The sequence below is a fragment of the Typha latifolia genome, chromosome 6 (assembly GCF_019914945.1).
Source record: "Typha latifolia isolate L0001 chromosome 6, TyphaL0001v2, whole genome shotgun sequence".
In the NCBI taxonomy this organism is placed as follows: Eukaryota; Viridiplantae; Streptophyta; class Magnoliopsida; order Poales; family Typhaceae; genus Typha; species Typha latifolia.
Genome location: NC_133091.1, coordinates 14345194 through 14371094, shown reverse-complemented (window position 1 = coordinate 14371094; position 25901 = coordinate 14345194). Strand labels below are relative to the sequence as shown.

General features: G+C 41.6%; 6 protein-coding genes, 3 non-coding genes and 1 pseudogene across 10 annotated transcripts; 5 read left to right on the top strand and 5 right to left on the bottom strand.

Moving 5' to 3' along the window:
- Nucleotides 1-165: 165 nt before the first annotated feature.
- Nucleotides 166-3975, bottom strand: LOC140790903 (probable proline transporter 2). Its single transcript, XM_073141216.1, has 7 exons — nucleotides 3591-3975; nucleotides 3285-3509; nucleotides 3081-3175; nucleotides 2787-2976; nucleotides 2232-2356; nucleotides 1066-1281; nucleotides 166-685 (listed from the first exon to the last, which is right to left on the bottom strand). Exons 1-7 carry the CDS (start codon nucleotides 3679-3681, stop codon nucleotides 305-307), a joined length of 1323 nt encoding a protein of 440 aa, XP_072997317.1. The 5' UTR covers nucleotides 3682-3975; the 3' UTR covers nucleotides 166-304.
- Nucleotides 3976-4962: 987 nt separating this feature from the next.
- LOC140791594 (small nucleolar RNA snoR26) lies at nucleotides 4963-5054 on the top strand. Its single transcript, XR_012109602.1, has one exon. It is a non-coding gene; the product is annotated as a small nucleolar RNA snoR26 (small nucleolar RNA).
- Nucleotides 5055-5106: 52 nt separating this feature from the next.
- On the top strand, nucleotides 5107-5200 carry LOC140791596 (small nucleolar RNA snoR27). Its single transcript, XR_012109604.1, has one exon. It is a non-coding gene; the product is annotated as a small nucleolar RNA snoR27 (small nucleolar RNA).
- A 640-nt stretch (nucleotides 5201-5840) lies between these two features.
- Nucleotides 5841-6878, bottom strand: LOC140791200 (L-type lectin-domain containing receptor kinase VIII.1). Its single transcript, XM_073141613.1, has one exon. It carries the CDS (start codon nucleotides 6876-6878, stop codon nucleotides 5841-5843), a length of 1038 nt encoding a protein of 345 aa, XP_072997714.1.
- Nucleotides 6879-6983: 105 nt separating this feature from the next.
- LOC140790382 (uncharacterized) lies at nucleotides 6984-10267 on the top strand. The gene is made up of 3 exons (XM_073140439.1): nucleotides 6984-7718; nucleotides 7809-7851; nucleotides 9884-10267. The coding sequence occupies exons 1-3, from the start codon at nucleotides 7461-7463 to the stop codon at nucleotides 10006-10008; spliced, it is 426 nt and encodes a 141-aa protein (XP_072996540.1). The 5' UTR covers nucleotides 6984-7460; the 3' UTR covers nucleotides 10009-10267.
- On the top strand, nucleotides 9148-9236 carry LOC140791595 (small nucleolar RNA snoR27). The gene has a single exon (XR_012109603.1). It is a non-coding gene; the product is annotated as a small nucleolar RNA snoR27 (small nucleolar RNA).
- Nucleotides 10268-10321: 54 nt separating the features above from the next.
- On the bottom strand, nucleotides 10322-11109 carry LOC140790381 (17.9 kDa class I heat shock protein-like; annotated as a pseudogene).
- Nucleotides 11110-11539: 430 nt separating this feature from the next.
- On the bottom strand, nucleotides 11540-13477 carry LOC140790380 (fructose-1,6-bisphosphatase, chloroplastic). The gene is made up of 4 exons (XM_073140436.1): nucleotides 12824-13477; nucleotides 12504-12728; nucleotides 11891-12397; nucleotides 11540-11780 (listed from the first exon to the last, which is right to left on the bottom strand). The coding sequence occupies exons 1-4, from the start codon at nucleotides 13274-13276 to the stop codon at nucleotides 11709-11711; spliced, it is 1257 nt and encodes a 418-aa protein (XP_072996537.1). The 5' UTR covers nucleotides 13277-13477; the 3' UTR covers nucleotides 11540-11708.
- Nucleotides 13478-17731: 4254 nt separating this feature from the next.
- On the top strand, nucleotides 17732-19975 carry LOC140790685 (uncharacterized). The gene is made up of 3 exons (XM_073140880.1): nucleotides 17732-18213; nucleotides 18315-18731; nucleotides 19113-19975. Exons 1-3 carry the CDS (start codon nucleotides 17926-17928, stop codon nucleotides 19725-19727), a joined length of 1320 nt encoding a protein of 439 aa, XP_072996981.1. The 5' UTR covers nucleotides 17732-17925; the 3' UTR covers nucleotides 19728-19975.
- A 162-nt stretch (nucleotides 19976-20137) lies between these two features.
- LOC140790684 (uncharacterized) lies at nucleotides 20138-25030 on the bottom strand. 2 transcript variants are annotated; one of them, XM_073140878.1, is made up of 4 exons: nucleotides 24736-25030; nucleotides 21274-23837; nucleotides 20869-21176; nucleotides 20138-20496 (listed from the first exon to the last, which is right to left on the bottom strand). In XM_073140878.1, the coding sequence occupies exons 2-3, from the start codon at nucleotides 23722-23724 to the stop codon at nucleotides 20895-20897; spliced, it is 2733 nt and encodes a 910-aa protein (XP_072996979.1). In that variant the 5' UTR covers nucleotides 23725-23837; nucleotides 24736-25030; the 3' UTR covers nucleotides 20138-20496; nucleotides 20869-20894. The 2 variants fall into 2 exon arrangements, with proteins under 2 accessions (XP_072996979.1, XP_072996980.1); XM_073140879.1 differs by having other exon boundaries at nucleotides 20138-20490.
- Nucleotides 25031-25901: the final 871 nt, after the last annotated feature.

The following is a 25901-nucleotide window of genomic DNA, read 5'->3' as shown; positions in this document are numbered from 1 at the left end:
TAAATCGTAGCAAGTAATGCAATGTGGCACAAGACTCGATCTCATGAATCTCTCAGAAAAGAGTGGAGCTCATACGATTTTCCATGGAAAATATGTAATATCTGATATATATGCAAAGCTCACCCAATTTATGTACAAAAAAAAAAAAATCACATTCCACACATATATCGGTAATCAATGAAGATCCAATTGATTTATTTAAAAAATGGAAATTTGACTAAGGAAACCTCAATCTAACTCATTTACACTTGATTAATAGAGTTATCAAAAATTGAAGAAGAAGACCTCCTCCTCCTCCTCCTCCTCATAGGTCAGCAAAGAGATGATAGGTTTTGGAATCGACCACAATGAGCCTTAGAGCTGCAACTGCGGCGGCTACAGATAAGCAGCTGAAGCCTACAACATTCAACCAGTGCCAGGCTTTCTCAAGTCCTGATAGTTTATTCTTCTTCACTTTCAAGTACATGTGGTTTGCCAGAACGAATGTGAGAGGGAATGTACTCAAGGCTCCCGTCAGGCTCATAAAGTCTCCAAGGAATGGTAAAACTGCTGCCACAAATGTGTTCACAGTAAGGTAGCCTCCTCGGACACAAACTCTGAACGACAGATTGTGGAAGGAGAAGGCATTCCCTCTTCCTCTCTCATACTTTGTATCCAAGTACTCGTACATAGGACTTGCGAAGATCTGTGATGAATGTGAAATCAGTATTAGCAAGCTCAGCTATAGAAGAAAAAAAGCAACAATTATATGAAAACTGACAGTATGATGAGCTTGTAAGCTCAAAATATATAATAAATGCATGTACAAGATATTTTGTTGAACAATCTTTTTTACTGATGACAAGAAGGATATGCCCACTGCTGAAATTGTTTAGCAGAGAACTGTAGCAGTGTCAAAAATTGAAAACCCAAACTTAATATGGTGACAGAAGAAGTGAGGATCAATTCAAGTTTATGGTTGCAACTAGAAACTACAAGAATTCAAAAGCTAGATTTAGATGACATAAAATTTGTTGAGATGAAAACTAGAGTAGCTGACAGAAAGGGCAAGGAAATGTGAAGTACATGTAAAGCAATAACTGTCTGGAAGAAGGCTGCAATGTTGGCGGCTGTCTTTACCCAAACTGGACCATTGACGCTATTGAGCAGATAAGTTGATGTTGAAGATCCATAGGCCCAGTATCCCATAAAGGTAACAGCATACAATGGCAAAACACCAATTGTGAACTGAAACAGAAGGGCTTTTTCCATGTTATTTATGACAGGAGGTTTTACTGTTGCCTGGAATAAGCACAAGTCATGTCAGAAAGAACTGGCAATAAAAATTTTACATTATATTACAGTAGTGTTAACATAAGCTTGTTTACTGAATGCAAGAGGATATTTCTTAGCCTGTTCCTTTTATCAGATAAGCTGTTAGGAATATACACAGTTACTTTCACGTAAAGCAGATTCTCGTGAAGTATAATCTAAATAAGAAGTGTGTAACATCTCCAAAGAGAGCATCTCATGCAAAATTGAAGTTCAAATGACTGCATTTGGAAACTTAAGTCAAGGCAAAGCAGTTTTGGAAAGGTTGAATTTGTGAAAAGAAACGAGACTATCCTACAGAGCTAAGTAGACAATATTATAGTCTGCTATTCCACCGTATAATATGCCATCTTCATCTGTCTACATTCAAATTAGTTTATGAGGAAAAATTGCAGAAAGTGTTTCTAAATATAAAATCTTAGAAAATGAGTCTCGATATTCAATAAAAACAATCTAAAGTTCTAAACCACATTTACACTGCTGACAATAAATATGAACTAAGAAAATAACAAGCTGTATCTCTCTCAAGTAATTCTTTTAGAGAACTTAGAACCTCATGGAATAATATCATATAATTATCATTCTCATTTTAACACTCTATCATCAGAGGTAACTCTAAGAAACGCATTTTATAAAATCTTAGATTAACTCTTCATTGAGAAATGTCTATTGGATCACTAAGGAGGAAGAGGAAAATGAGGATTTAGTCATAATATAAAAGGTGCAAAAGATTTGAACTACAGTGACCATAAAAAGATAATGGAGAATTAGTACTTAAGTATGATGTTATGTGTACCATATCAGAACAAACAAAATTTCATTGCAAGACATAGTCTACGAAGAGGTTCAAAACTATTTGATTTCAAGATCAATCAGTATGATACTTCTTTAAAGATAGTATACAGACTTCTTAAGCCTACCTGAATCTCTGGAAGCATGCCTGTATTGTAAGCAAAAACAAGACTTGCAACAGCACCAATGATATTAAATATCTTGCCAGAATATGACCCAGGAATGCTATAATCACGAGGGGCGGTATTTATTCCTGCAGTAGAAAATAAATCATGAATATTATAAAATGTGTCTTTCTTAATAGTCTTACTAGATAAATGATGGTTCACTATCGGAGTCTACCAATCACACTCAAAAAGAGTATCTAGTAAGTATCACATCCAACATGGACATGCAAATTAATTGACAACTGGAACAGATCAATAGACAGTGATCACACCAGTATATAACAATTAATGTCTATTAGTTAAATTTTGCATCAAAACAATAGATACTATCTCCTTTAAAATGCCAACTACTATGACATTGGACAAAAGATCATGTTGTCTGCAAAGTTGGGCAAATATGATACACACAGTAAGATTGAAGAATTAGCTAACAACGAGGGATGCTACTCAGCCAAACTCGTAATCCTACAAAGAAACATCATAAGGGAAAATAAGTGACAATTGGATGAGTCTTACCATCCCTAGTAGACAGCGCAAATGCTACCAAAATGTATACAAAACTGAACATTGTTGAAAACCCCAGCCAGATCCTTAAAGCTGATAAATGAGGTATCCCAAAGGCGAACAGAGCACAAACAAAACCAGAAATTACTATACAATAGGGAAGCTTCAACATATCATCGTCGCGGTAGAGAACATATATGGCCTGCAGACACCCAAAAAGAAGGTCAAGTGAAAGGTTAAGAAAGTGGGAATATACTTCCGTGTATCAGCAAAGACGTCAGACCATTTCAGAGGGACTCATCTAACCTTCAATGCCTGCCCAGCAAGAATGATATATCCAGTGTTGATCATGAATAGATTAACATACTGCAAGGCCCACGTAAGAGCATACATCTTCCGACCTGGGACAACCAGAAACACCATAAACAAACAACATGCATCTACAAAGTAATAACCATTTCTCTCAGATTTCACACGACATTGTCTAGAAGAAAGAAATTAAGGAAGCACCGTAGATATATCCGGCGAGATCTCGGTATCTAATCCGCCGTTTACCCCCAGCCTCATGCAGACGAGCAAGAAGAGCATTCGCATACAAGGATATGGCCGCGGCCAAGAGCAAACCAATCACACCAGCTATCCAACCGAGATGAACCATGATCGACCCCGAATAACCCAGCACGTATGCGCTATTCACCCCTGTCGTCAATACGAATCCGACCTGGTACCACGGATCTGGATATAAACCCAACAAGATCAGAATTGCCCTCGACTGACAAGAGTTAGAAGCAGAGCTAATTAATGTGGATACCGTACCGTGGCTTATCTGGTGGGCGGTATCCTCGGATAATATCTCATCGAGCTTGGCCTCCTCCTCCTCCCCGATCTCTATCGCCGTCGTCGACATCGGAGTCTCTACCAACAGCAATGCAGTCTCTCTATCCGTGACGATAAGGGAGAAGGAGAAGGAAAAGAGAGAGGGAGGAGGTAACGGTATCCCACGCCTCTACAGTGGATTCCTGGATCGGAATTGGGGGTCCCTCGTGCAGCGTTATCTGTGTGGGGATGGGGATAGCAACGGGGCTCCGCCGACAGAAGCATCAGGATAGGATACAGACGGATATCTAATACTGAAGAGAGGAAAGAATGGGCACTTGAGAGTAAAAAAGAAAGCTTTACGTGATCCCATCCGGCCTGAGACGGTTCCGACTTCGAAAAGATCGGGAATTAGTTAGAGAGGCGATAAGGTTTTTCAATTGCCGCCCTTGGATTCCGTGCCTGTTATTTTATATAGATTGGCTATTGAGAGAGGATGTCCCGACGCTTTGGTTGTTTGCAAACTAATTGCTTTTGGCGGAGTAATACAATTTATTATAGTATGAACTTTGTGACCATTTGCAGGTCTTACTGTTTAACGATGACTCAGCTCTACGTGTGATTCAACTCTCATGTGCCAGATCGGCTTAGAGTTTCGATCGTATAGGTAAAGGCAAGTGCAGTTTAAGTTAATTTCAGTAGCCAAAAATGCCTGAAAGCGTAAGTAAGTTTAACTTTGACGTGCAAGTTTGTCAGTTCTTCGTAAGATCTTCTTCGGCCGGGTAAGGAGAAAAGGCGTCAAAGTTTGGCCTAGCCTTTTGCATCAGCACTAATGCATAAGGCTACAATCTCTGACACGTGACATGCTTTTCTTATTTGGTTGTGTAAATTGTAATGCTTTATGTATGATATGAGTATGAACACGGAAAATAAAACCGACATGCCCTTTTCAACTTCTTCCTCGTTGCAAAATGGACGGTCTTATTCATCTTTGGGTTCAAGGCCCAATAGGCTGCTAACAGATTTAAGGCCCTAATTAGTGGGCTGGGCATAAAGCCTAATAGTATGAAAATAGGTTCATAAGGCCGCTAATGGGCTTTACAGCCTATCTGTTAACAATTCGAAGAATTGCTATAAAAGTCGGAGTGTTGTTTTCCCGACTTCTCCAAACCTCGTCTAGGGTTTCTCAAGTCTTCGGCCGGCAACTCCTAATATGATTCAGTAGTTTTCCAATATTTTTCATGTCTTTTCAATTTGTTTTCGTTTGTTTATCTGGCGACTGGCGATGCCAATTGGATATATCGAGATTACTGCATCAAAGCTTCTTCCTCGTTTATCTTTTTTGTTGTTTGCTTTCTACGTACATTTCGATACAGCGTCGATGATGACTTCACCACTTATGTTATCCTTGCACTTTGATTGTCAGTGAAGAAATTTATGGGGAAGTATCGGACTGAGACGCTCTTGTTTTTTCCCTTAATTTCATATTTTGCCTTTTGATTTAGAGGTGGCACAAGCAGATCGATGATGATATGAATCTATACTGCGTTATCTTTCTGATAATCCTTTTGAAGGAGTTGATGTTGACCCATGATACACTGAGATCTCGCTCACTAGCAACTTACAATGAGATGAGTCTTTAGAACTGTTTTTATTCTCTTCTGTATTCACGGGTTTCTTCTCTTTTTGTGTCGCTATTCGGGCTGCTTCTTTTTTCGCTTGCTTGATTTTTGATGGCCTTTCTTTTAGAGACTGGTCTTAAAGAATTTTTAATCTTTTCTTTGTAGGTGTCAATCTATTGATGTTTTCTTTTTTCAAAGTTATCTTTGATTCATTTTCATCAGGCAGCTTTGTGATTACCCATTGCAAAGATTTTATTCTGGATTTTACCCAGTGCTTAATTCCTTCTTAAAGGACTTCTTAAGAGATTCCCACGCCATAAAGAACAATATATAAGAATTAACGGAACGGAAAGGGGCTAGACATAATTGGTTTAAACCGAATCAAACATACATTAAATAGGAGGAAAAGGGAAAAGGAAGAAGTAGGAGAAGCAATTAGGCAAACAAGCACTAATTTCCTAAATGAATATAATCTGGGAACGAGGAGCACATTGTAGCTTGAAATCAAACAGCTTAATTCTTCATGGAGATGGTAGAGTTCTTACAAAAATTAATACCAAGACGCACAAACTAGGAAGAAGGAAAAAAAGTACATGAAGGGACTTTTAACCTCCAAGCATGGGGCTTCTTAGCGCTCTATGATACCCTTGTCATCAAAGAATGCAATCCTCTCATACCCGGATTCCATTGGGTGCATGGGGAACTCCATAGGATCAACTCCCCGTCGGGAAACAACCGCATACCACATCATCAGTGCCCCAATAGCAGCAGCAACCACCATCAACATCATGAAAACACCCCAAGAATGCGGCCTTCGTTGGCGAACCGGGCGGCTCTCGGCAGACCGAGCGAGGAATTGGTGAGGATCCAGCGGATCAGAATGCATCATATATGGAGCTCCATGTTTAACCGAGAAGCTCCATGAATATATCATGCTGGTCTGAGTTGAATTATTGCCACACGAAGAGTGTATGCCCACAAGCATCTTCTCTTTCCTCAACGCATTGGAGAGATCAAGCGGGTATGAGAGCAATGCATCTACTGGCCTTGGATTCACCGATTTGCTCACTCTCACTTCTACTTTCTTTGAGACTCCGTCGTAATCAATCCAGGAATGCAACTTTTGCCCAGATTTCATAATCAAATTGGAGGTCGAAAGATCAGAGCTTTTGACAGCTAGTTCACCTCCAAGATAGATACTAACAAAGTTTGAACTTTGATTACCCGAATTGAGGGCCATCGACGTGATGAACTCCACTGAAATCACAGTGGATGCGAGCCCGAATCGAAGTCCATCCGTTGATTCCAGAGCAGCACGTTCGCTTGGAAGCAAGAAGAATGCCAGGGAATCACCAGCTCTCTGCGAGATAGAGAAAGCGAAGTAGGTCGAAAACCCAGGGCTTTTCCCCAGGAATCCGATGGGTTTCCTGTACGTGATCCGCCCCGAGCTTGCGACTGCGGTGTGAGTGATCCTGACCGCAGAATCGACGATTTCGGCGTCGCCACTGAGAGCGATCTGGGAAGCAAAGCTCGGGTTTTTCTTGAAACGATGGAAGGAGAAAGAAAAGGGGGTTTTGTCTTCTCGGGCTTCACAGGATCGAGCAATAAGGGCGAGCACAAGAGCAAAGAGAAAAGATGAGTACCTGGCGAGGAGCGAGATCGACATTTCTGAGCTTTGGGCTTTGAAAGGATGGTAAATGGAGAGAAACCCGAAGATTTCTACCAGAGGACCGAGAGGAGTCTCGGTACCACAATTCTTTTCGCTGTTTCCTTGTTCCGAGTGCTCAGTGACCTCGGTCAAAAAGAGAGTAGAAGATGATGGACGGATGCCGTTCGATGCACCAATCGAAAATCAACGACCTAGATCGTCGAGTTCCAAACAGATCAGATCTGTTCATCTGGCCGCGATACAATTGGTCGGTTTCGGTTTCGGGTTCGGGTTCGGGTTCGGGTTCGGGTTCAGGTCAGTGCAGGCGGGCTAACTGGTTGGTTATACTTATACTAAGCCACGCTGATGCGGGCAATCGGCCGCCGATCTTTGGAGTTTGTGATTTGTCTCCGCGTTTAGGCCAGGCCGAGAGGGTTGGGCTTGATTCGAGCTCGGCCTGGGCTTAGCTGTGTCCGAGTTGTGTGGTTTCGGGCCGAGCATCAACCAAAGCCGAACTCAAAAAGTTTCAAACACTAGTTTGTATGCCCCCATCCCATCCCCTCGGGTTACATACTTCTGATCCCTATTCTTCTTGTTCTAATGGCGGCGGCCATGAACAGCGCAGTAGCGAACAGGGCGATCGGAATCCTTCGCCAGTCCTTTAACCTGGTAAGAACGTTAAGTACCTCCGTGGCGCCGGCTACGAGTGCGTCGGAGCCCGAGAAGCCGAAGCGGAGGAAGAAGAAGAACCTATTCGAGGTGACACAGTTCCTACCAAACTGGGGGATCGGATACAAGGTGGCGAAGACGCATTGGAGCGACGTGGCTTACCAGATCACCAAGATTAATCTCTACAAGGTGACTTCCTCTTCCTTTAGTCTTGGTTTCTTGTACCTTTTCCCTTTTCCTTGGTAATTTTGCACTCACCTTTGTGATGGTATGTGATAGGACGGACGGCACGGGAAGGCGTGGGGAATCAGATACAAGGCTGGTGAGTTCTTCGTTTATCCCATTTGAATTTTCGTTTCTTTTTCTTTTCCTCTTGAAGAATCGCAAGCTACTTGGTTAAGAATGTAGACTCTTAGGGATCTATTAGTTGCAAATTATTTGTATGATCTGTGATATGTTTTCTGACATTAGATGGCCTCGGATATACTAGAATATGAAGATTTAGTTACAGAGTCCATACTTGAATGTCATAGTGTTGAAAGATAAAGTTTCTGCTCATCTCTCTACTATTGGTTTAGTCTTTTGAGCTCGTGAGTTTGATCTGTCCATATATAGACTCCTTTAGTATTCCCCTGATAAAATTGAATAGAAGTACTTGGGACTTAAGAAATTCCCTGCTTCACAGTAGGCGGTATTCTACTGTTTTGCTCTTTCGATTGATCTGCTTAAGCCATTAATATTTTTAAGTATCATTGGAACTATTTTTCTTTACCATCAAACATGAAATTTTTGTACTTGAGAGTAGAAGTATAAGATCTTTCCCAATCTCCATCATGGTTGAAGCATAAGTGGGAACCCAACCTAGTCTCTTTCTTGGTGTTACTACCACTGCCTGATAATGCAGTGGTAAATAATCAATGTCTTAGTGACACTAAACCTAAAATGTTGAAAGTATGGTTATTGCAATTTTAACTATGAAATTGTTTTACAATGATTGTCATATTTGTTAAACTGAAACTTAGAGTGGATGTAAAGTCATGATAGTGCAACACAATAATTTCTTAGCAAATTGCATCAGTCATAATCTTCCATACTAGCATCAGATATCTTGTGCTCTTAACTGCTGGCAAGGTCTAGGTTAGATATATTAGAAATCATAGGAATTGATGTCCTGTCCTATTATTGGTACTCAGATATCTTAAGAAAAGGTTATTTAAGCCTTTAAGGCCTCTATTTTCTTGACTTACCTTTTCACTATTACTTGGCTGGCTGGTATGTTATAACCGTCAGGCTACTCATAGCACTTCACTAAAGGATACATCTTAAATTTTGCTGGCATTCCCTTTAACTTTGAATCTCTTCTGCCATTATTCTGATTTGTTCTCAATCTTCAATGTTCTTGTCTGCATCAGAGCTTCTTCGTTGCTTAATTTGATTTCTTTTTCTTTTGAAGGTTAAGTTTGATTTTTATTTGTGTGGTTACTTTTTTTTCTTATGTGTCAATGATGACTTCACCTTATGTTATTGTTAGTGAAGAAATTTATGGGGAAATATCAGACTGAGATGCTATTGTCCTTTCCTCATATTTTGAATTTTGTTTGTTTGAATAGTGATGCAAGCAGATCAATGATGATTTGAATCTATACCGCGTTATCTTTCTGCAAGTCCTTTTGAAGGAGTTGAAGATGAGATATTTTGAGATCTTGCTCACTAGCATCTTATAATGAGTTGTCAGATAGTTTTCATTCTCTCCTTTTTTAATGTTTTTCTTCCTTGTTTTAGTTGCTGGTATTCTCACAGAAAATAGGTGCACCTTCATTATTGGACATTTTTATGCGAACGATTAAATGATTGAATCTGATTCAGTTGGGTGGTTACCTAGTTGATGAGCTTTTCTTCAAAATTCTTAGTTATTTATCCTGGTGTTTTAAGCTTTCATTTCTTCTCTTAAAACTGGTCTATATGATGTGCATAGATATACTTTATTGAGTTTTCCTCTTGTTTCTTTGCTGGTGATCCATCTATTTCTGGTTTCTTGATGACATACATTAGGAAAGGGTAACTTAAAATTCTTAACTTACATTCCCATCATTTGACTATTATACTCAACCTTGCAGATTTCCTTCCTCATTTATTACTCAAATAAAATCTTCGTTTTCCTAAATTTATGCTCCGAGTCATCCTTAGACAGTTTTTTTTCTGTTTGACTCTGGGTTTATCTCCTGTGGCTATTAATCATTTTTCATTATGCGCCTAAATTCTTACCTTTGAGAGTGCACTTGATTAGTAAATGTTTACATCTCGATCTCATTGGGTGCTCAAGGGTTTTAACATATTACAGCTCTATCTTTCAGGCTTGCAAGCTGCAGAGAGTCCAACTAGGATAAGTGGAGTTAACAAGCGCGGATGGAAGTATCTTAAAGAATCTCAGAAGAAAGCAAAGGAATTGCCCAAACTAGAGGTACCAAGCCTGGCTTAATTGTAGGAATGAGTAAGCAGCCGGCACATAATGTGCATCCCCCTTCTTTATATTGTTATTACGTGCTGTGCACGACCTTTTGTTGTATAAAAATCATACTCTTCTTTGGATCTTTCAACGGTTGAGGTCTGAGGATGATGTTTGACATGGTTTTAGAAGCATTTAAGAACAGAGCGTCATGCTCTTTTCTAGGGGTTAGTTATTTTTGCTTGTCTAAATTATAAACAAAATAAGGCAAGATGTTTAATATTCGACCCAATTTCTTCAGATCTTAATTACTTTATACGTCTCTTTTCTTAACTGTGATGTATAATGAAAGAAAAGAAAAAATTACTGGGAAGTTATCTATATATATGTGTGTGCGCGCGCGCGGGCTTCTGCCTGACGCTGTTCACATCCTTATCTGTTTACTCTGAAATCGGAGATGAATGCAAGATGGCCCTATCTATTTTCCCACACGACCCGAAAGACGCGAAAGACAAACTGACAAGAGAAGAGGAGGACCCCAATCCAGCCACGAATCTCGATCAACCGGAGATCTCGATGGATTTGACCTCGGGCTTCTTGAGCTCCGCCTTGGGCACGGTGACTGTTAGCACCCCGTTCTCCATGGCCGCTTTCGCCTCCTCCATCTTGGCGTTCTTCGGCAGCCGGAACCTCCTCAAGAACTTACCGTCGCTCTTCTCGACGCGATGCCACGTGTCAGTCTTCTCTTCCTGTTCCCTTGTCCGCTCGCCGCTGACCACAAGGACGTTGCCCTCCTCCACCTCGAGCCTGACCTCCTCCTTCTTAAGCCCAGGAAGGTCGGCCTTGAACACGCGTGCCTCGGGCGTCTCCTTCCGGTCTATGCGGGCGGAAGCGAAGGCGGAGGTCTCGGTGGGGGAGGAGGATGGACGAGGAAAAGAGGGGGTTGAAAGGGAATCCATCGAAGGGGTCCCAGGAGAATGGGTCGAAGATGTTGCTTCGCCTGATGAGAGACATGGTGGAAGAAAAAATAAGAGAGAGAATTGAGGAGAAACTGATTATGATGGAGAATACCAGGCTTAATGCACTCAGTAGTGATGAAGGGGGAGAAGAAAAGATGTATATTTATAGGGCCGCGGACGTGAGGATTGCGAACAAGGTCGGTGTCTTTCGAGAGGGTTCTCATATTTCTTATGGAAGCAGCACGAAACCACGAGAGACATCTGGCACTTTCTATTCCGAAGTCAACCATTGGTTTCACCTAAGGGTTAATTTTTGTGTAATCTACAGTTCCTTAAATTGCCGGTCGTACAGAACACTCCCCGCCGCCGGGCTGGCGTTCCGTCCTCTAGCTGAGGCTCCAGTTGTTCTAACTTCTGTTTGTTACCTATTAACGCTTTTGGCCCGTGTGGTGTTTGTTGTTTTGCTCAACTGAAGAATTTGCAGTGAACCATAGCATCATCTATGTGTGGACATGGCCAGGAATCTATGTTATAGTTCAGAGAAATGGTCATGTTTATAATTTGATTTTAGTAGCATGCCCACATAGCTAGTAAAGTCCGAGAGGTCCAAGAACATGATCTGATAAACTTGAGAAAATAGACCAATTATAGGCCACTGAGACCAAGCAAATTAAGTGATCTGACTGCACAATGCGGAAACATTGTTAATGAGACATATTAATTGCACTATGAAAAGGGCTAGTTGTTTAAACTTTGACGCTTAGAAATGATCGATCATTCCAAGAACTTCTCCAACTTCTCCACTTCTTCCACACTTCCGATGAAGAGCGGAACTCGTTGGTGGATCTGCCAAACAAAAATATTATTTATTCATTTCTGTTAGAAATTAAGGAATATAATATAATGGCTATGGCATATATAGGTACACTACACGTAGAGCAGAGTGATTGCATTACCTCTTCAGGTTTGATGTCAAGTATCCTCTGGTGCCCATCTGATCCTTTCCCCCCAGCCTGCTCCACAATGAAGCTCATGGGCGCGCACTCATAGAGCAGCCTCAGCTTCCCGTTCTTGCTCTTCATATCCCGTGGATACCCATATATTCCTCCATAAAGCATAGTCCGGTGGAAATCTCCGACGAGGCTGCCGATGTATCGCGCCGAGTAGGGCTTCCCGGATGGCCCGGGGTCCTTGAGGTGGTCCATGTACTTCTTCAATTTATCATCCCACAGCTGGTAGTTTCCTTCGTTGAATGCGTATATCTTCCCGGATTTTGGTATTTTCACCTGCTCTTGGGTCAGCACGAACTCACCGTACATGGGATCGAGCGTGAACACGTATACACCTTTTCCGATCGTGATCACGAAGATGACCGAGCTCGAGTACATGCAGTATCCCGCGGCCAAGAGGTTGCTCCCGGGCTGGCAAACGCTCACCACGCATCTCTGCTCCCCTTGGTCTAACTGCATGTCATCGATTCATTTGCCATCTTAATTTTTCAATTACTTCATTCATATGATCCATCCATGATTCATACATATATAAGTAATTAAGTAAATCATTACGTACGTTAACGTCGTCACCTATGTCAGCGAGGCATTCGTCGTTTGGGCTGTAGATCCCGAATATGGAGCCGGTGGAGACAGCGGCGTCGATATTGGAGGAGCCATCGAGGGGATCGAAGACGACGATGTAGTTGCCGGAGTAGCTCTCCTCGACAGCTACGGGCACGTCCTCCTCTTCGGATGCGATGATTCCTGTTCGTCCGCTGGACCTCAGGCAATTCGAGAATACCTGTTCTAATTTTCCTTGTTAGTTAACGGGTAAAATTATAAGCAATCAGTAGAAGAGCTAGCTAGAATATATATTATATATGTATGTATGATTACCTCATTGGAGACGACGTCGAGCTTCTTTTGATCCTCTCCTTGGACGTTGACGGCGCCTTGGACGCCGGTGAGGTTGGATATGCCGGCTCTTTGGACCAGGGAAGCGATCTGCTTGCAAGCCATGGAGATGCTCGCGAGGACGATGGTGAGCTCGGCGTCGATGTTGCCGGCTTGCTCTTGCTTCAGGAGCCATGTGGTCAATGTCGTCAAATCGTACGTGCTCTTCTTCTTCTTCTCCTCCTCCACACCCGTCGTCGCGGTGTCAACCGACGCGGCGCTCCGCACGTACTTAGGAGATGCGATTGCGTAGCTTTGGCTTCCACTTCTTCTTATCTTGGCAGGGAACAACAAGGCTCGGTTATAGAAGGGTGAGAGGCGTGGGATGGAGTTGGCAGCTGCTGCTCCTCTTGAGAGGAGGAGCTGGGAGGGAGTGGGAACGGTAGCAGAAGCCATTGTAGTACTTCTCTCCCTCTGCTAAGTGTTTTCTCCATTGGTTTTCTTGGGTGTAGTTTGGGAGTGTAGGGTGAGATGAGATGTGGATTGGGTTTCTTACCTCCTTGGGATTGTGCGGATAGTATTGCTTCCACTCCCTGCGGGGTCCACTTATCCCTTCTTCAACTAATCATTGGTATTAAGAAAAAAAAAAAGTCCTTCACATTATTATTATTATTATGGTTTAATTAACAGAGTTAATTACTTATCTCAGGTATCACATTTATTAAATTATAACTTACGATTGTCACAGTACACTAGTGTGTATATTTTGATGGTAAATGGTAGTTGTATTGGTGCAGACAAAGAATTAATTAATGAAAGGGCATAAGGTTACTGCCATGCCATCATGTGAAGGACAGCCAATTGGTAATAGGCTCTTTGTTTCAAGGTACCGACGTGAGGTTCTAATGCTAACTTTGTTGCATTACAAATCGAAGACAATGGCCCCCTATTGGCACAGGGAAAAATTTCACGTGATCATTACTACCTGGCTGCAGAAACACTAGGTTGATCGAGTAGGAGAATGGTTAAAGATTCTCTACATCGATCTTCTTACAAACCAAACACCATCACTTTTTCTGATTTGCTACACTATTGCAAAAAGGTATAGAGAATAAATGTAATGTTTTTTTTTTCCTAATTAATGGAAAAAGGAGGAAGATTACAAAGGCAATTTAGTACCACTCACTGTACATAGATGTTGATATTATACCTCAAGCCATTACGAGATGGTGAATCATATTGTTCGTACTACAAAGAAGTGAGGGATCGACGGAGCAACTGCAGTGTGACTTGTGAGTTTACGTGTGTCCTAAATCCTAAACAACAGTTTAATTTTCTTCAGGGATATTATTGAAAAAGTATTACTTAGCTGAATCATATGGAGAATTAAATATTCCTTCCTGGTGTAGTCAATCTGGAGTCCCGTAGTGAAAAGAAAGGGAGGACAAGAATTTGAATCAAGATATAGCTAAGCATATATATTAGCTTATATTACATTACCACCAGGCATATCAAGAACGAGCTTTGTTTAAAAAGGAACAAAAGGAAACAGAGATCAAAATGGAAATGTAGGAGCTAACTTATCTGATCAAAATGGATCGATCTTTGCATCATGGCCAAAGGATAAGAGATCGTATGGAGGTGAAAGAAGAAGGGCGTACATTTGACGCTGCAGCAGAGGTTGCTTTATTATGTACAAAGCTCGTGTCAAAAAATGGCAAGAGGAGATATCCAAAAGGATCGCATGATCCTGTCAATTGCTCTTTGCAGATGGGATCAATGCGATCCCTTTGGATGCATCCTTCAGCCACTCTCTCTCTCTCTCTCTCTCTCTCTCTCTCTCTCTCTCTCTCTACTAGAACACTCAAATCTAGAGGAAGGATGGCTCTGTTTTTAAAGGACCTCTCAGGTAGAGGATAGAGTTATAAAGTTTACCTGATGATGGATGATAACTTTGTAACTTATCGTGAGCCCTTACGAGTCATGAGGAGCACTATTCATCCGATTTATGTTTTCTTCTTCCTTTTACAGTTAATTATAATGTTGACAAAAATTGACAAATACGCCCTATAATTATTAAAAATGTTGATAAAAATATATTTTTTTAAATATTAAAACTTAATAGATGAACAAAAATATCACTATATCTTTCTTCCATTTTCTTATTTAGTAGCACTATTAAATATTTAAGTAAGAGCATTTCTATCTATCCAGTTAGTTAGTTGATTTTTTTAAAAAAATTCTTAACAGAATTTATAGCAGAAAATTCTCAGTGATACAATTAAAAATTTTGGATTGTGTATATATCCTACAGAAGAAAATATCTTTGGTCGACGAGGTTAAAATATAATATAACCGTTTGTTTTACAAGCTGAGAGTCAGTATGACATTTTGCCCTTTCCCAGGCTAAAACATTGGAGTGGTACAGCTTGGCCCATCACTAGTGTGAAATCACAAATGCTACCAACCTTATTTGCCACCCAACTGCAGAGTATATATGCACCCTGTCCCAATAATAACCTTCTCAGCCATTCAATTCCTCCTCCAGCCATCATTGTTTTGGAGAGAGATTCTTTATAGGTATGTAGAATAGATGGATCTGAGTGTGGACCAACCCATTCCATTCAGTGAGCGAGGGACACCAGTCCACTTGCATCCCGCATGTTGTACGCATATGGTCCCATCATCAATAGCTAACCCTAAATTAATATTAATATATTCCATATATAGCTGCTAGCTTATTGCTACCACACACTACTATAGCTAGCTAGGATCGGAACATTTCCTTCCTCCCCCACACGCCCATTACTTACTCTTATTCCTATCTTTACAACAATATCTTCTCCCTTTGATCAAATTAACAAGGTTATAACTTGGTTGGTGTTAGTTTAGTGCTTACTTGGTCCAATTGCTTTCTTACTTGGTTGGTGTCAGACAGCATTCATATCATTGTAATTGTCACACAAGCATTCTAGTGAGATTGTTTGGCATCATTAATTCCTCTGCCGTTGTGCATGCAGGACCTTAGTCATGGACTATAAATATAATATATATATATATATATATATATGAAGCAAATTAATGCTGGGACATTGATCGATCCATGTGCACGATTCCTTTGTACTATCCAACTCCAAAGGCAGCAGCAGGTCTTCTCTTTCCTTTATGCTTTTTTTTTCCTTGTTTCAACGCCGCAAGATGTCCTTCACTAATTAAGTTGCAAGATCTTGCCAAGATCACTTCTTTTCACCTAATATTCTAGCTAGGTTGTTTTCAGATATGAACATGCTTGCTTCTTTTCAAATAAAAAGGGAAAGAGCTACATTAGTTGATAAGATGATGATTGGGACCTAAAAGCTAGTGATGATTGGATTGTTGGGCAAGTTTAGTTTGCACATGAGGCTCCATGCCAACAAGTAATCCAGAAAAATATATGGAGATAAGTGGTTATGCACATGAGACATGGGACATGGGACATGGGACATGGGCTCTGAGAATGAGAAACTAGAGCACTCTAATTAAATCACGAGTGCATGCTGCTAAGACCATGACAAAACTGAAATCACCGGCCAAGATCCAAATATTATTATTCTACAGAAATCTAGCAAAGTTTCGTTCCCCATCTGATGACTATCCTGCCGACATCAAAAGTAAAGATGGCAACTAGCGTTTCAATTACGAGCAGTCCTTGCAGATTGAAAGAAGGATGGTGGATAGAGGATTATAAAATCTTTTTAACTCATTAACAGACGACGCGGCAATAGATTAATACAACTACTGCAAGCTAAATGTTTGATGTAATACCTGATCGAAATTTTAAGATGACTCAGGTGTCGCGCAGCTCCAAAGCCCAAATCAAAACAGATTTTTTTTTTTTTTGGCCGCCCATCCTAATGATCGAGACAAGTAAATATCCAATATGGACACATTATTAGCTGGGCCTATCTGGGAACGGATTAGGGCTCATTATATATAGCCTGCGGTGTTCTCTCCCGTTGGGCCTTAGCCTAGTAGGTAGTTTGATGCTAATATGCTATGTGAGTGTGAGACTGAGACACCTGGTGTGGGCATGGAGATTGGAGAGTAGCTTTTCTTGTTCCGTCCGTTGCGCTGTAAAGTGTAAACCATGCCCAGTCCCTCTTAATTGCAGTTAATTGCTCTTTGGTGTGGTGTTGTGTAGTGTTGTTGGGTGCCACCAATAATGGACAGGTAAACAACTAACAAGTCTTACCTCTCAACACAATTAGCCAATGTAGGTGTAGGACTTGGGCAGCAATATTGTTTCTTTAATGCTGACCTTAGTTGGAGGTGGATTACTTACGTACTTCAATCAATGGGCAGAGGAGATAGATCAGCAACGTTCTTTGAACCTTTCTTTTTCATTTTAGAGAGAAAATTACATCAAAATGACACGTGTCAACCATCAAGTTTCCGAAATGGATGGATGGTTCATGGTTAGCAGCCAGCAGCTATCTGGATGGCACGTACGTCATTTAACCCACTAGCTGATCTGTCCACCCCGCAAAGCTCGCGATAAACCCTAACAACGAGGAGCCACTGGACCACCTTAACGAACCAACCCGAGTCCTCCATCCCATAATCGAACGGTCATCGTTCGGGGATTTAACGTGGGGCCATGAAGCATCCCAAAAATGTCAAGATCGACGAAGACTTATTCTGCCCAATGTCGAGTATGATAAAATCGACTGAGGAATATCCAAATTAAAAGCAAAAGATGAAAAATAAAAATCCAATGTAGCGTAGATATAAAGGAAAAGTGCAAAGGAGACATGCAGAGGTTGAAATTTGAGAAAGAGGATAAAGAGAGAGTGAGTACGTGCGACCACGACTAAAGAAGCGGTGTAGCAGCCCAACATGGGCCCGCCCATCTAGATGCCTCTCATTCGATACTATCCCAACAAAACACCACGACAAACCAACCCAATAATAATAATAATAATAACAATAACAATAATAAAGAGAAAGAGATTGAGAAAGAAAAGAAGATCGAAAGGGAAGGCGATCGATCGTCGGAGGGCTCTCTCTCTCTCTCTCTCTCTCCTCGTGGCTTCTCCTCCTCCGCCCATCAAAATCCCTTCCTTCTCATGAGGAAGCTTTGCCCAAACTTAGATCGAGAAGATGCCCTGGACACGGTTCTCGAAGTCCCAATCCCGGAGGAGATGTTCTCCTCGGTGGGCACCTCGAGAGCCACAAAATTTGGATGCACCAACATGAAGGCTTGGATGAGATCCCACGTGGACCGGTCCGAGCCATGCTCTATTGGCCGAGGGGAGCTCCAACTCATGCTCGGAGTCATCGGTGCGCCTCTCATTCCGCTCCCCCTCAAAGCTAAGCAATCCGTCATCAGCCACCATTTCAAACAAGATCCTATAGTCAGTACATGTACTTCATATTTCTTTGGGAAAGTCACCATTTGCAAATGATATGTATTAGTTAATTTAATTGTATCACTAATCAGCTAGCTTCTTGGCAGGAATCTTCCATGGCGAAGTATATAGTGCAGCAGTACATAGCGGCGTCGGGTGGCGATGGAGCGTTGAACGCGGTGACTAGTATGTGTGCGATGGGAATGGTTCGGATGACGGCATCAGAGCTCAACGGCAACGACCAGAATGGCAGTAGTGGAGGTGGTAATAATAGTAGTAGTAGTAATAGTAATAGTAATAGTAATGCTAATAAGAAGGTGAGTAATATTAAGGCGGGTGTGGGAGGGGAGATGGGTGGGTTCGTATTGTGGCAGAAGAAGCCAGAATTGTGGTGCTTGGAATTGGTCGTGTCCGGCTGCAAGATTAGCGCCGGCAGTGACGGCAAGGTCGCGTGGAGGCAAACGCCGTGGCACCAATCACACGCTTCGCGGGGTCCACCGCGACCACTTCGCCGTTCTCTTCAGGTACCTAATTAATTAATTAATTACCAATTTCTATTCATCTAGTACTTGCGGCAATGTCTGGGATTTTTGTTTTGTTTTGTTTATTTTTGTTGTTGTTGTTGTTGTTGTTGTTGTTGTTGTTGAGGTGTTTAATTGGCTCGCACATATAACTTTGTACACGCGAAGCACAACGTGCAAGCATGTGGCAAGTTCGGACAACTCACAATATGCATGGTTGATCAATTAATTTGACACTATAACCTGTCATTGTACACTATGAGTTGTTTTGCTAATCATGGCGAGGCCAATAAGTTGGTGGTTTGGTAGTCTATGTCAATTAGCTAGAATGTGAGAGAATCGCCGGCCATTTAATTTATTACTTGACATGGATCATTACGTTAGGGTCTTGATCCGATGTTAACGGCCAACCTGTTCTCCAACTCCGTCTACATCGGCGAGAGGACCATCAACGGGGAGGACTGCTTCACGCTTAGAGTCGACGCCGAAGCAGCCAACCTGCAAGCGCGAAACAGCAGCAGCGTGGAGATCATAAGACACACAGTGTGGGGATGCTTCAGCCAACGAACTGGGCTTCTAGTCCAGCTCGAAGACTCCCACCTCCTCCAAATCAAATCCAACAACAACCAAGGAAGTGTTTATTGGGAGACAGCAATGGAGTCTTTGATAGAAGACTATCGCACCATAGATGGCATCAACATAGCCCATGCTGGGAGAACCACTGTTTCGTTAGTGCGGTTTGGTGATAACAACGAAGGGAGCACGAGGACACGCATGGAGGAGACGTGGGCTATCGAAGAATTGGATTTTAACATCTGGGGTTTGTCAATGGATTGCTTCTTGCCTCCAAGTGACATCAAGGAAGGCAAAGAAGGGCAGGAGATGGGGGTGAAGGGTGTGCGTCCTGCTGGTAGAGTTCAAGGTGGCAATAGGATCGGGCCTTCCAGGGTTGCTGCAGTAGATTCGGAGGAGTCACCAGAGGACGATGGGAAATCATGACGAACTTTAATCTACATATATTCCTTCCGCCTAAAACGAAAAGATGGTACTTTGAGATCCATGTAAATATTGCAGCTTACGAAAATTTTGAACGGTGGCTGTAATTAATTAGAATTGGTCTGGAATCCGGACTAACAGTTAGATTTATTGAACTTGTTTTACCTCTTCTAATCACTGCAGTACAAGGCTGAAGTTGCTAGTATTGTAAAGATTACTGTATGCCGCAGTTAATCATCCATCCAACCGAATCTTTTGCGAATTTAGAAGCTATATCAGAGACTGAGAAACAATATAATAGCACAAATTAACTGCCACAATTCTCTACAAATTATCACTGTTATTTAACTAGCTTCATAGAATATATAAGCCATTAAACTAAGGTCCAGCTAAAAGAGCAATCATCATCAGCATTGAGAAAAGTAAACATATTAATATTTGCTCGTCATCAGTCTCTATAGAAAAGTGAACAGAATAACACTTGCTCGCATCATCCAAAAGAAGTGAGCTAGCTGCACTAGTTTCGTAATAGGGCTTAATTCGGATTCGTAACTCACAAAGCTTGGATCTTCTTTCAACTTGTATTTATCTGATGAGAATATTTAATATACAACTAACAAAAACTAAACCAACAAAATACTTCGAATCTAGAATTTCCAGCATGATCAGAGCTTTCCAGTGACTAGTAATAATCCAGCTTCCATTTGTCAGCTATGGTTTCTCTAGAAATACAGGTGAAAGTCTTTATTCCAAATATTCTCATGCCCTGTATCTGACATCCAATCAAACTCAGTATCATCATTCAGACATAGAATAAAACAAACTGATAGAGAATCTACATCTCCAAAGGTTAGATAAAGCTAGCTGTACTTTGGCTTCTTTATACACATCTGTGCAAGGTGATGCAGATAAGCTCTAAAGAGGTACTACTATTTCTTTCTTCCTATTTATTATACTTAAAAACTGATAGAACAACAATAGTGCTAAACAAAAGTCATAATTTCGTAACAAAGGCATACTGAATATAGCTGCAACCAAATGTCAGCAGTTTAGATTTAGATATAGCTATAAGCTAATCGAAGTCCAAAGGGATACTTCTCTAAAGCTATATGGAATATGGTACACAAGGCACAGTTGATGATACCTCTTAGTCTGGAAATTAACTGTGATTTAAGCTCTACCGACAGGAGAAAGAGGTGGATGATTTGGTATGTAGCTCGTGGGAACTCCACTTTGACGTCTTGCAGGGATCTTTCTTTCATGATCAGAAAATGGATGCTGTCCTAAGCCTTGTCTTTCGACTTGTTGTCTGGTAGGGTACCTGCTATGGAGCCTTGCTATACAGATCACAAAAGCCTGAAGTAAGGTAATGGATGCCCTAAATTCAATTGTATACAGCCCTTCTTTGAAAGAAACCATGCTGAAGGCATGTCCATTTTCTCGAGATCGACCCTGAAGAAAGTAGAATTTATCAACAACAGTGAGTTTGGCTGCTTTCTGATAATTAAAATCAGTAAAGAAGGAAAGGAGCGACTAACATAAATTGTACCTGAGAAAACAACTCAAACCGTCGCATGTCATCTGTATCAGAACCAACTTCAGCTGAGCCAGAGCTAGTGCATTTTTGAAAGTCATCAGTGAGAACAGTTAGCATGCAGCCCTCATCCCAACCTCCACAATCACATACTCCTCCTGATTCCCATCTTTCGATCAATGGCGAGGGTTCTCCAGAAGTTGACAAGCCATGGATTCCACTTGGAAGTATGACTGACACGCTACACAAACTGGAATTCTCATTGCTCCGTGCAGTTTGCAAGTCCTTCGGTTGGCAACAGGAACATATTTTTGCAGCTGAATTTGTATCTGCCGAATCCTTGTGTAGAGCAACTCCATTAGAAGTTTCTGGCATTCCTTGCGGAACCTTGCAGACAATGGCTGCAAGCTCACTGCTAAATTGGGAATCACCAGGTTCATGAGATGTTTGAATCATTTCAGATCGAACCAAAACAAACTGCCTCCTAAGACGACAATTTTTCGAGCTACAGCACCTTGACCTAGAACAAGAAACCCTCATCTCACCAACAGTATTAGAGACCAAATTTTGCTTCTTGGTTTTGTTTCCAGGCTTAACCCACGCCCCACTTTTTTTCTTAGAATCTTGTACAGTAAATATTGTGTAAACACATTCCAGTTCATCCTTGTCAAAGATGTTTTTCTTTCTCACTGTGGCTGCAAGAATATCACAGTCGCCACACGAGAGCATAAACAAAGGTAGCCCATTCTTCCAAGCAAGTTGCAGAAGCGCTTGCCTAGTTGATGGTGAACGTTTCTCCTGCTGAAAGCATCCTTCACTCTTGCTGGCTATCTGAAGGGACATATTGAGGCTTTTCTTTGCTCGGCAAGTAGAATAAATGCTTCTATCAACCAACCTATGTGGCTCGTTGAAAGATGCCAGTTCTTCCATCCTCAGAGGCTTCCTGGTATTGGTTGATTCACAGGATTGTTGAACTCTTGAGGATCCAATTGGACCAGAGAAATAGGTATGGCTTTTGGGCCTTAGTAATGGATCCAACAGCCTCCTTAATGGGCTCCGCCTGTCTCTGTCCTTAGAAGTTTCTTTATCACATTTATTTGCACAAGCAATTGGCTCAGATTGGCAAACAGATGAATCCTCCTTTAAACTAGAACTGCGGCTCATCCGGTTCACTCCAATAGTTGAAAGATAATTTGTTGATTTTCTTCCAGCTGTAATTCTTGAGTTTGCATCACCTTGGCTGGATCTGTCAGCTGGACTGGCTATAACTCTCCTCCTATTTTTATCTTTTCCTTCAGTGTTCGTTACAATATCTTCACTCAGAAGAATGCTACCTATATCAGGTTTTTCAGCTATAATTGTACGAGGGAGTGGACAAGAGTATGGAACACGTGGAGATTGATCTGCCAGTTGGATATCTCCAGGAAAGTCGACTGAAAATCTACTGCAGTTCCTTTCAGTTTCCATTCCATCATCTGTGACCGGAGACTCAGAGCTGATGCAGACGTCTTGGAAATTCTGTTGAAGGTGATCCCATATGCATTCACCATTATCAGATAAGTCATGGCCATGGCACTCTCGCCACTCTTTCTCAGTGTATAGATTATTACAACAGTTTTGGAACTTTTCTTCTCTCTTTATTCCAGCATCTTTAGCTGCTATCAACTTAAGCGCAAAAGCTGAGACATCATCACTTGTGGAAGTTGAACTAAACAATCCTCGAGGTACATTCCCATCATGGGACCTCAAATCAACGGTACCTATAGCATGAGCTGACTGAAGGCCATGTCCAGCAACAGAATTTGGCAAGGAAATTCTTTCATCAGCAGAATGTATGCTATTATCAGGGTATGTACCCATCAAAGCAGAAGAATGCTTATGACCATCCGTTGTTGGAAACTGCTTCCCCTGAGAAGGGGCGCTGCTGCCAGTGCTTTCAGAAGACTGAGTAGATGACTCAAATTTAGAAAATGATGATGACTCGTTACTGTTAGATGGTGAAGCTCTGTCATTACCATTCGCAACACGATTCTGGTGGTTTGTCCATCTCTCAAGAAGACCCCATTCAAGTACTCCAAAATTCAATGCCTTGTCCTGAAGGTTGGCTCCTCTGTCCATCCGCTGGAGATAAGATGGAACATTTGACATATGTTTGACAAGCTCATCAAGGCCAGCTGCCTTCCTGCCAGGCCATGGTTTTGAACTCTTCAAGGGCGTGGACTGGACAGGGCTTCTTTTTGAAGCATGCTGACTTAAAACAGCTTGACGGCTGAGCTTTCCACTTTTCAAAGCAGTGGCCTTGTCTTGGAATTTCGTGTTCATACTACCTACAGGGGCTAAAACCTTCTTCTCCTTTGGTAATCTTGCAAACTGATTCTGTAGTGAACTCCTTTTGACTCGTTCACTGTGACTCATCACTGCAGTTTCTTCATGTCTTGCTTTGTTCAACAGTGTTTCAGAGGCCATCTTTACACTGATCTAACATGAAGGATCAAGATATTTCAAACATTCTATCTTCCATCCAAATATCAATTCACACAACAAGGTAAGACATTGTTGGTCCACCTTATGCTCGTTATCTGATACAAAGAAGGAGAAAATAAATCACATATAAACCAAAAATGTGAATTGGAAAGGAATAACCCCCTAGTGAAGCAAAAACAGACTCCAGGGAGTGAGATTTTCCATTTGTAAGGTCCGCGAGTTATTGCCTAACCTCCTATAGGCAACTGAGTACCAAACTGCCAAAAGGGGGCTAGTCTGTATTGCTGAAGATGTAAAACGGCATTCATAATGAGATGACACTAATTAGAATGTATGACACATACCTGAGTAAAAATGTACCAAAATTGGTCATTGGAGAATGACATCCTCTAGAAGCAACCAAGAGCAAGTTTCTTATTTTTGGGCTCAACCATTTAGTAATCAAGAAAATAAAACTTTAGAAGAGGAATATTTATGGCAGGTAGGACGGGTTCCACACTAAATTAAAAAACATCAAAGGTGTTGAGATGGATCATCATAATAACAGGTTAATTTGTGCTATTTGAACAAATACACCTAATTCGTCACGCAGATCTTAATGGTCAGGTTATGTACGAATATGGAATTTCCTCATAAGACAAAGTCTTACAATTACAAGTAATCAACCTCCTATTCCCTGACCTGAACTACAGGCATCATTCCAGATCTTGATGGCTAAGTCTTCAAAGAGATCATAGATATCAACATTGTATTCGACCGTGCCATCTACAGATACACAAACCCCCCCAAACAACGATATTCCATACAATCATTGCAAATTCCTACTCCTACATATGAAATCGCTGCTCGATCAATTCCACGAAGCAGCAATTTCGACCGAATAGCTCGATTACATTAGAAAAAATAACTAACCAAAGTGGCATTACCTCGTCAATCAATATCGAAAGAAGAAGAAGAAGTATAGAAGCACAGAGTAGGAATACGAAAGCATACCGCAGAGGGACAGGAAACAGGCAGCAGAGAGGAATAGATCCGCCTCGATCCGCACTCCCAAGGGCGGGCGCAATATCCACAGATTAGAGAGACTTTTCCTAAATCCCGGAAAAAGTTACCGCAGGAAGAGAAGAAGATCGGAATGTGGCTGGCGCTTCTTTAATTCCGGCATTACCAACGTATCACCCAGAGGGGAGAGAAGGGGGGAGGGGGGAATAAGATGAAGCATAGCATAGTAGAGCAGGGAATTGTACTGCTTCGTGGGATGCAGGAAATGATACTCCCAAGTCCCAACCCTTTAGAAGAGGTGCCAGGGTACCAAGGAATATAACAAGTTCCTGCAGCGATGCCTTGCACGCGATCAGGTAGAGGAGTGGGGTTGCTTGGTTGGTATGGGTTGGGATATAGCTTTTGGGGCTATAGCCTTAATAAGGTTCCGTTCACGAGAGGGTGGGAAAGCAAAAGGACGAGACGTGGTAGGCCCGCATCCGCTGTACCTTGTCGTTGAAATCAAGACGTTGTGTTGTGTTGTGTTGGTGCGTCTTCCAAGGTGACCCCACCGACGATTGACGTCATGGGTCTCGTTTAGGGGCCAAGCCCATTGGTTGATAGGTTGATCGGTTGATCCGTGATACCTTTGCTACTGCTGAGTGCTGACTCGATCCATCTTTTTTGTCCTTGTTGTGTAGCTGAAATTCTTCTGCTGGTCAAGCTCTTGTTATATAATCAATAGAATCGGTTGTGCTAATGACGTACGGACGTTTCTTTTATCATCATTAATGTTGAGATTATGGAGAGGATTATAATGGTGATGCTGATAGTAAAATAATCTAAGGGTTGTTTATCGTGAAAGGTCACAGGAGGTGTGCAGTTTAATTTACTTGTGGATTAATATGGGCTTCTGACTGACAGAGATATGAAAGGACCATCTAATATTACATCCGTCCAGTTGGGCATGAGCTGATGCGCATTGCAATTTGCATGTGTTTGTAGACGAAAACTGACAAGAAAAATAGCAGCCAAAGGACAAAGCCATGCCAATGAGGTACAACCATGTGCGTATGTCCTGATGAGCGATGGACCACACAACTCAATTGATTGACAAGATCCAATTATAAATAATTCTTAGTTAAATGGTAAAGGTGGGGGTGGTGGAATGAATGATC

What these genes read in the sequence shown, in the direction of transcription:
- LOC140790903 (XM_073141216.1), bottom strand. Translation starts at nt 3,681, where the DNA reads ATGTCGACGACGGCGATAGAGATCGGGGAGGAGGAGGAGGCCAAGCTC. An exon ending in CGCCCACCAGATAAGCCACG is followed by an intron (nt 3,510 to 3,590) that starts GTACGGTATCCA and finishes GTTTATATCCAG; the next exon opens with ATCCGTGGTACCAGGTCGGA. An exon ending in TGCGCTGTCTACTAGGGATG is followed by an intron (nt 2,357 to 2,786) that starts GTAAGACTCATC and finishes TTTCTACTGCAG; the next exon opens with GAATAAATACCGCCCCTCGT.
- LOC140791200 (XM_073141613.1), bottom strand. Translation starts at nt 6,878, where the DNA reads ATGTCGATCTCGCTCCTCGCCAGGTACTCATCTTTTCTCTTTGCTCTT.
- LOC140790382 (XM_073140439.1), top strand. Translation starts at nt 7,461, where the DNA reads ATGGCGGCGGCCATGAACAGCGCAGTAGCGAACAGGGCGATCGGAATC. An exon ending in CCAAGATTAATCTCTACAAG is followed by an intron (nt 7,719 to 7,808) that starts GTGACTTCCTCT and finishes GGTATGTGATAG; the next exon opens with GACGGACGGCACGGGAAGGC. An exon ending in GGGAATCAGATACAAGGCTG is followed by an intron (nt 7,852 to 9,883) that starts GTGAGTTCTTCG and finishes TCTATCTTTCAG; the next exon opens with GCTTGCAAGCTGCAGAGAGT.
- LOC140790380 (XM_073140436.1), bottom strand. Translation starts at nt 13,276, where the DNA reads ATGGCTTCTGCTACCGTTCCCACTCCCTCCCAGCTCCTCCTCTCAAGA. An exon ending in TCGACGTCGTCTCCAATGAG is followed by an intron (nt 12,729 to 12,823) that starts GTAATCATACAT and finishes AAATTAGAACAG; the next exon opens with GTATTCTCGAATTGCCTGAG. An exon ending in ACATAGGTGACGACGTTAAC is followed by an intron (nt 12,398 to 12,503) that starts GTACGTAATGAT and finishes GATGACATGCAG; the next exon opens with TTAGACCAAGGGGAGCAGAG.
- LOC140790685 (XM_073140880.1), top strand. Translation starts at nt 17,926, where the DNA reads ATGAGGAAGCTTTGCCCAAACTTAGATCGAGAAGATGCCCTGGACACG. An exon ending in ATTTCAAACAAGATCCTATA is followed by an intron (nt 18,214 to 18,314) that starts GTCAGTACATGT and finishes GCTTCTTGGCAG; the next exon opens with GAATCTTCCATGGCGAAGTA. An exon ending in CACTTCGCCGTTCTCTTCAG is followed by an intron (nt 18,732 to 19,112) that starts GTACCTAATTAA and finishes TCATTACGTTAG; the next exon opens with GGTCTTGATCCGATGTTAAC.
- LOC140790684 (XM_073140878.1), bottom strand. Translation starts at nt 23,724, where the DNA reads ATGGCCTCTGAAACACTGTTGAACAAAGCAAGACATGAAGAAACTGCA. An exon ending in GGTTTGAGTTGTTTTCTCAG is followed by an intron (nt 21,177 to 21,273) that starts GTACAATTTATG and finishes TACTTTCTTCAG; the next exon opens with GGTCGATCTCGAGAAAATGG.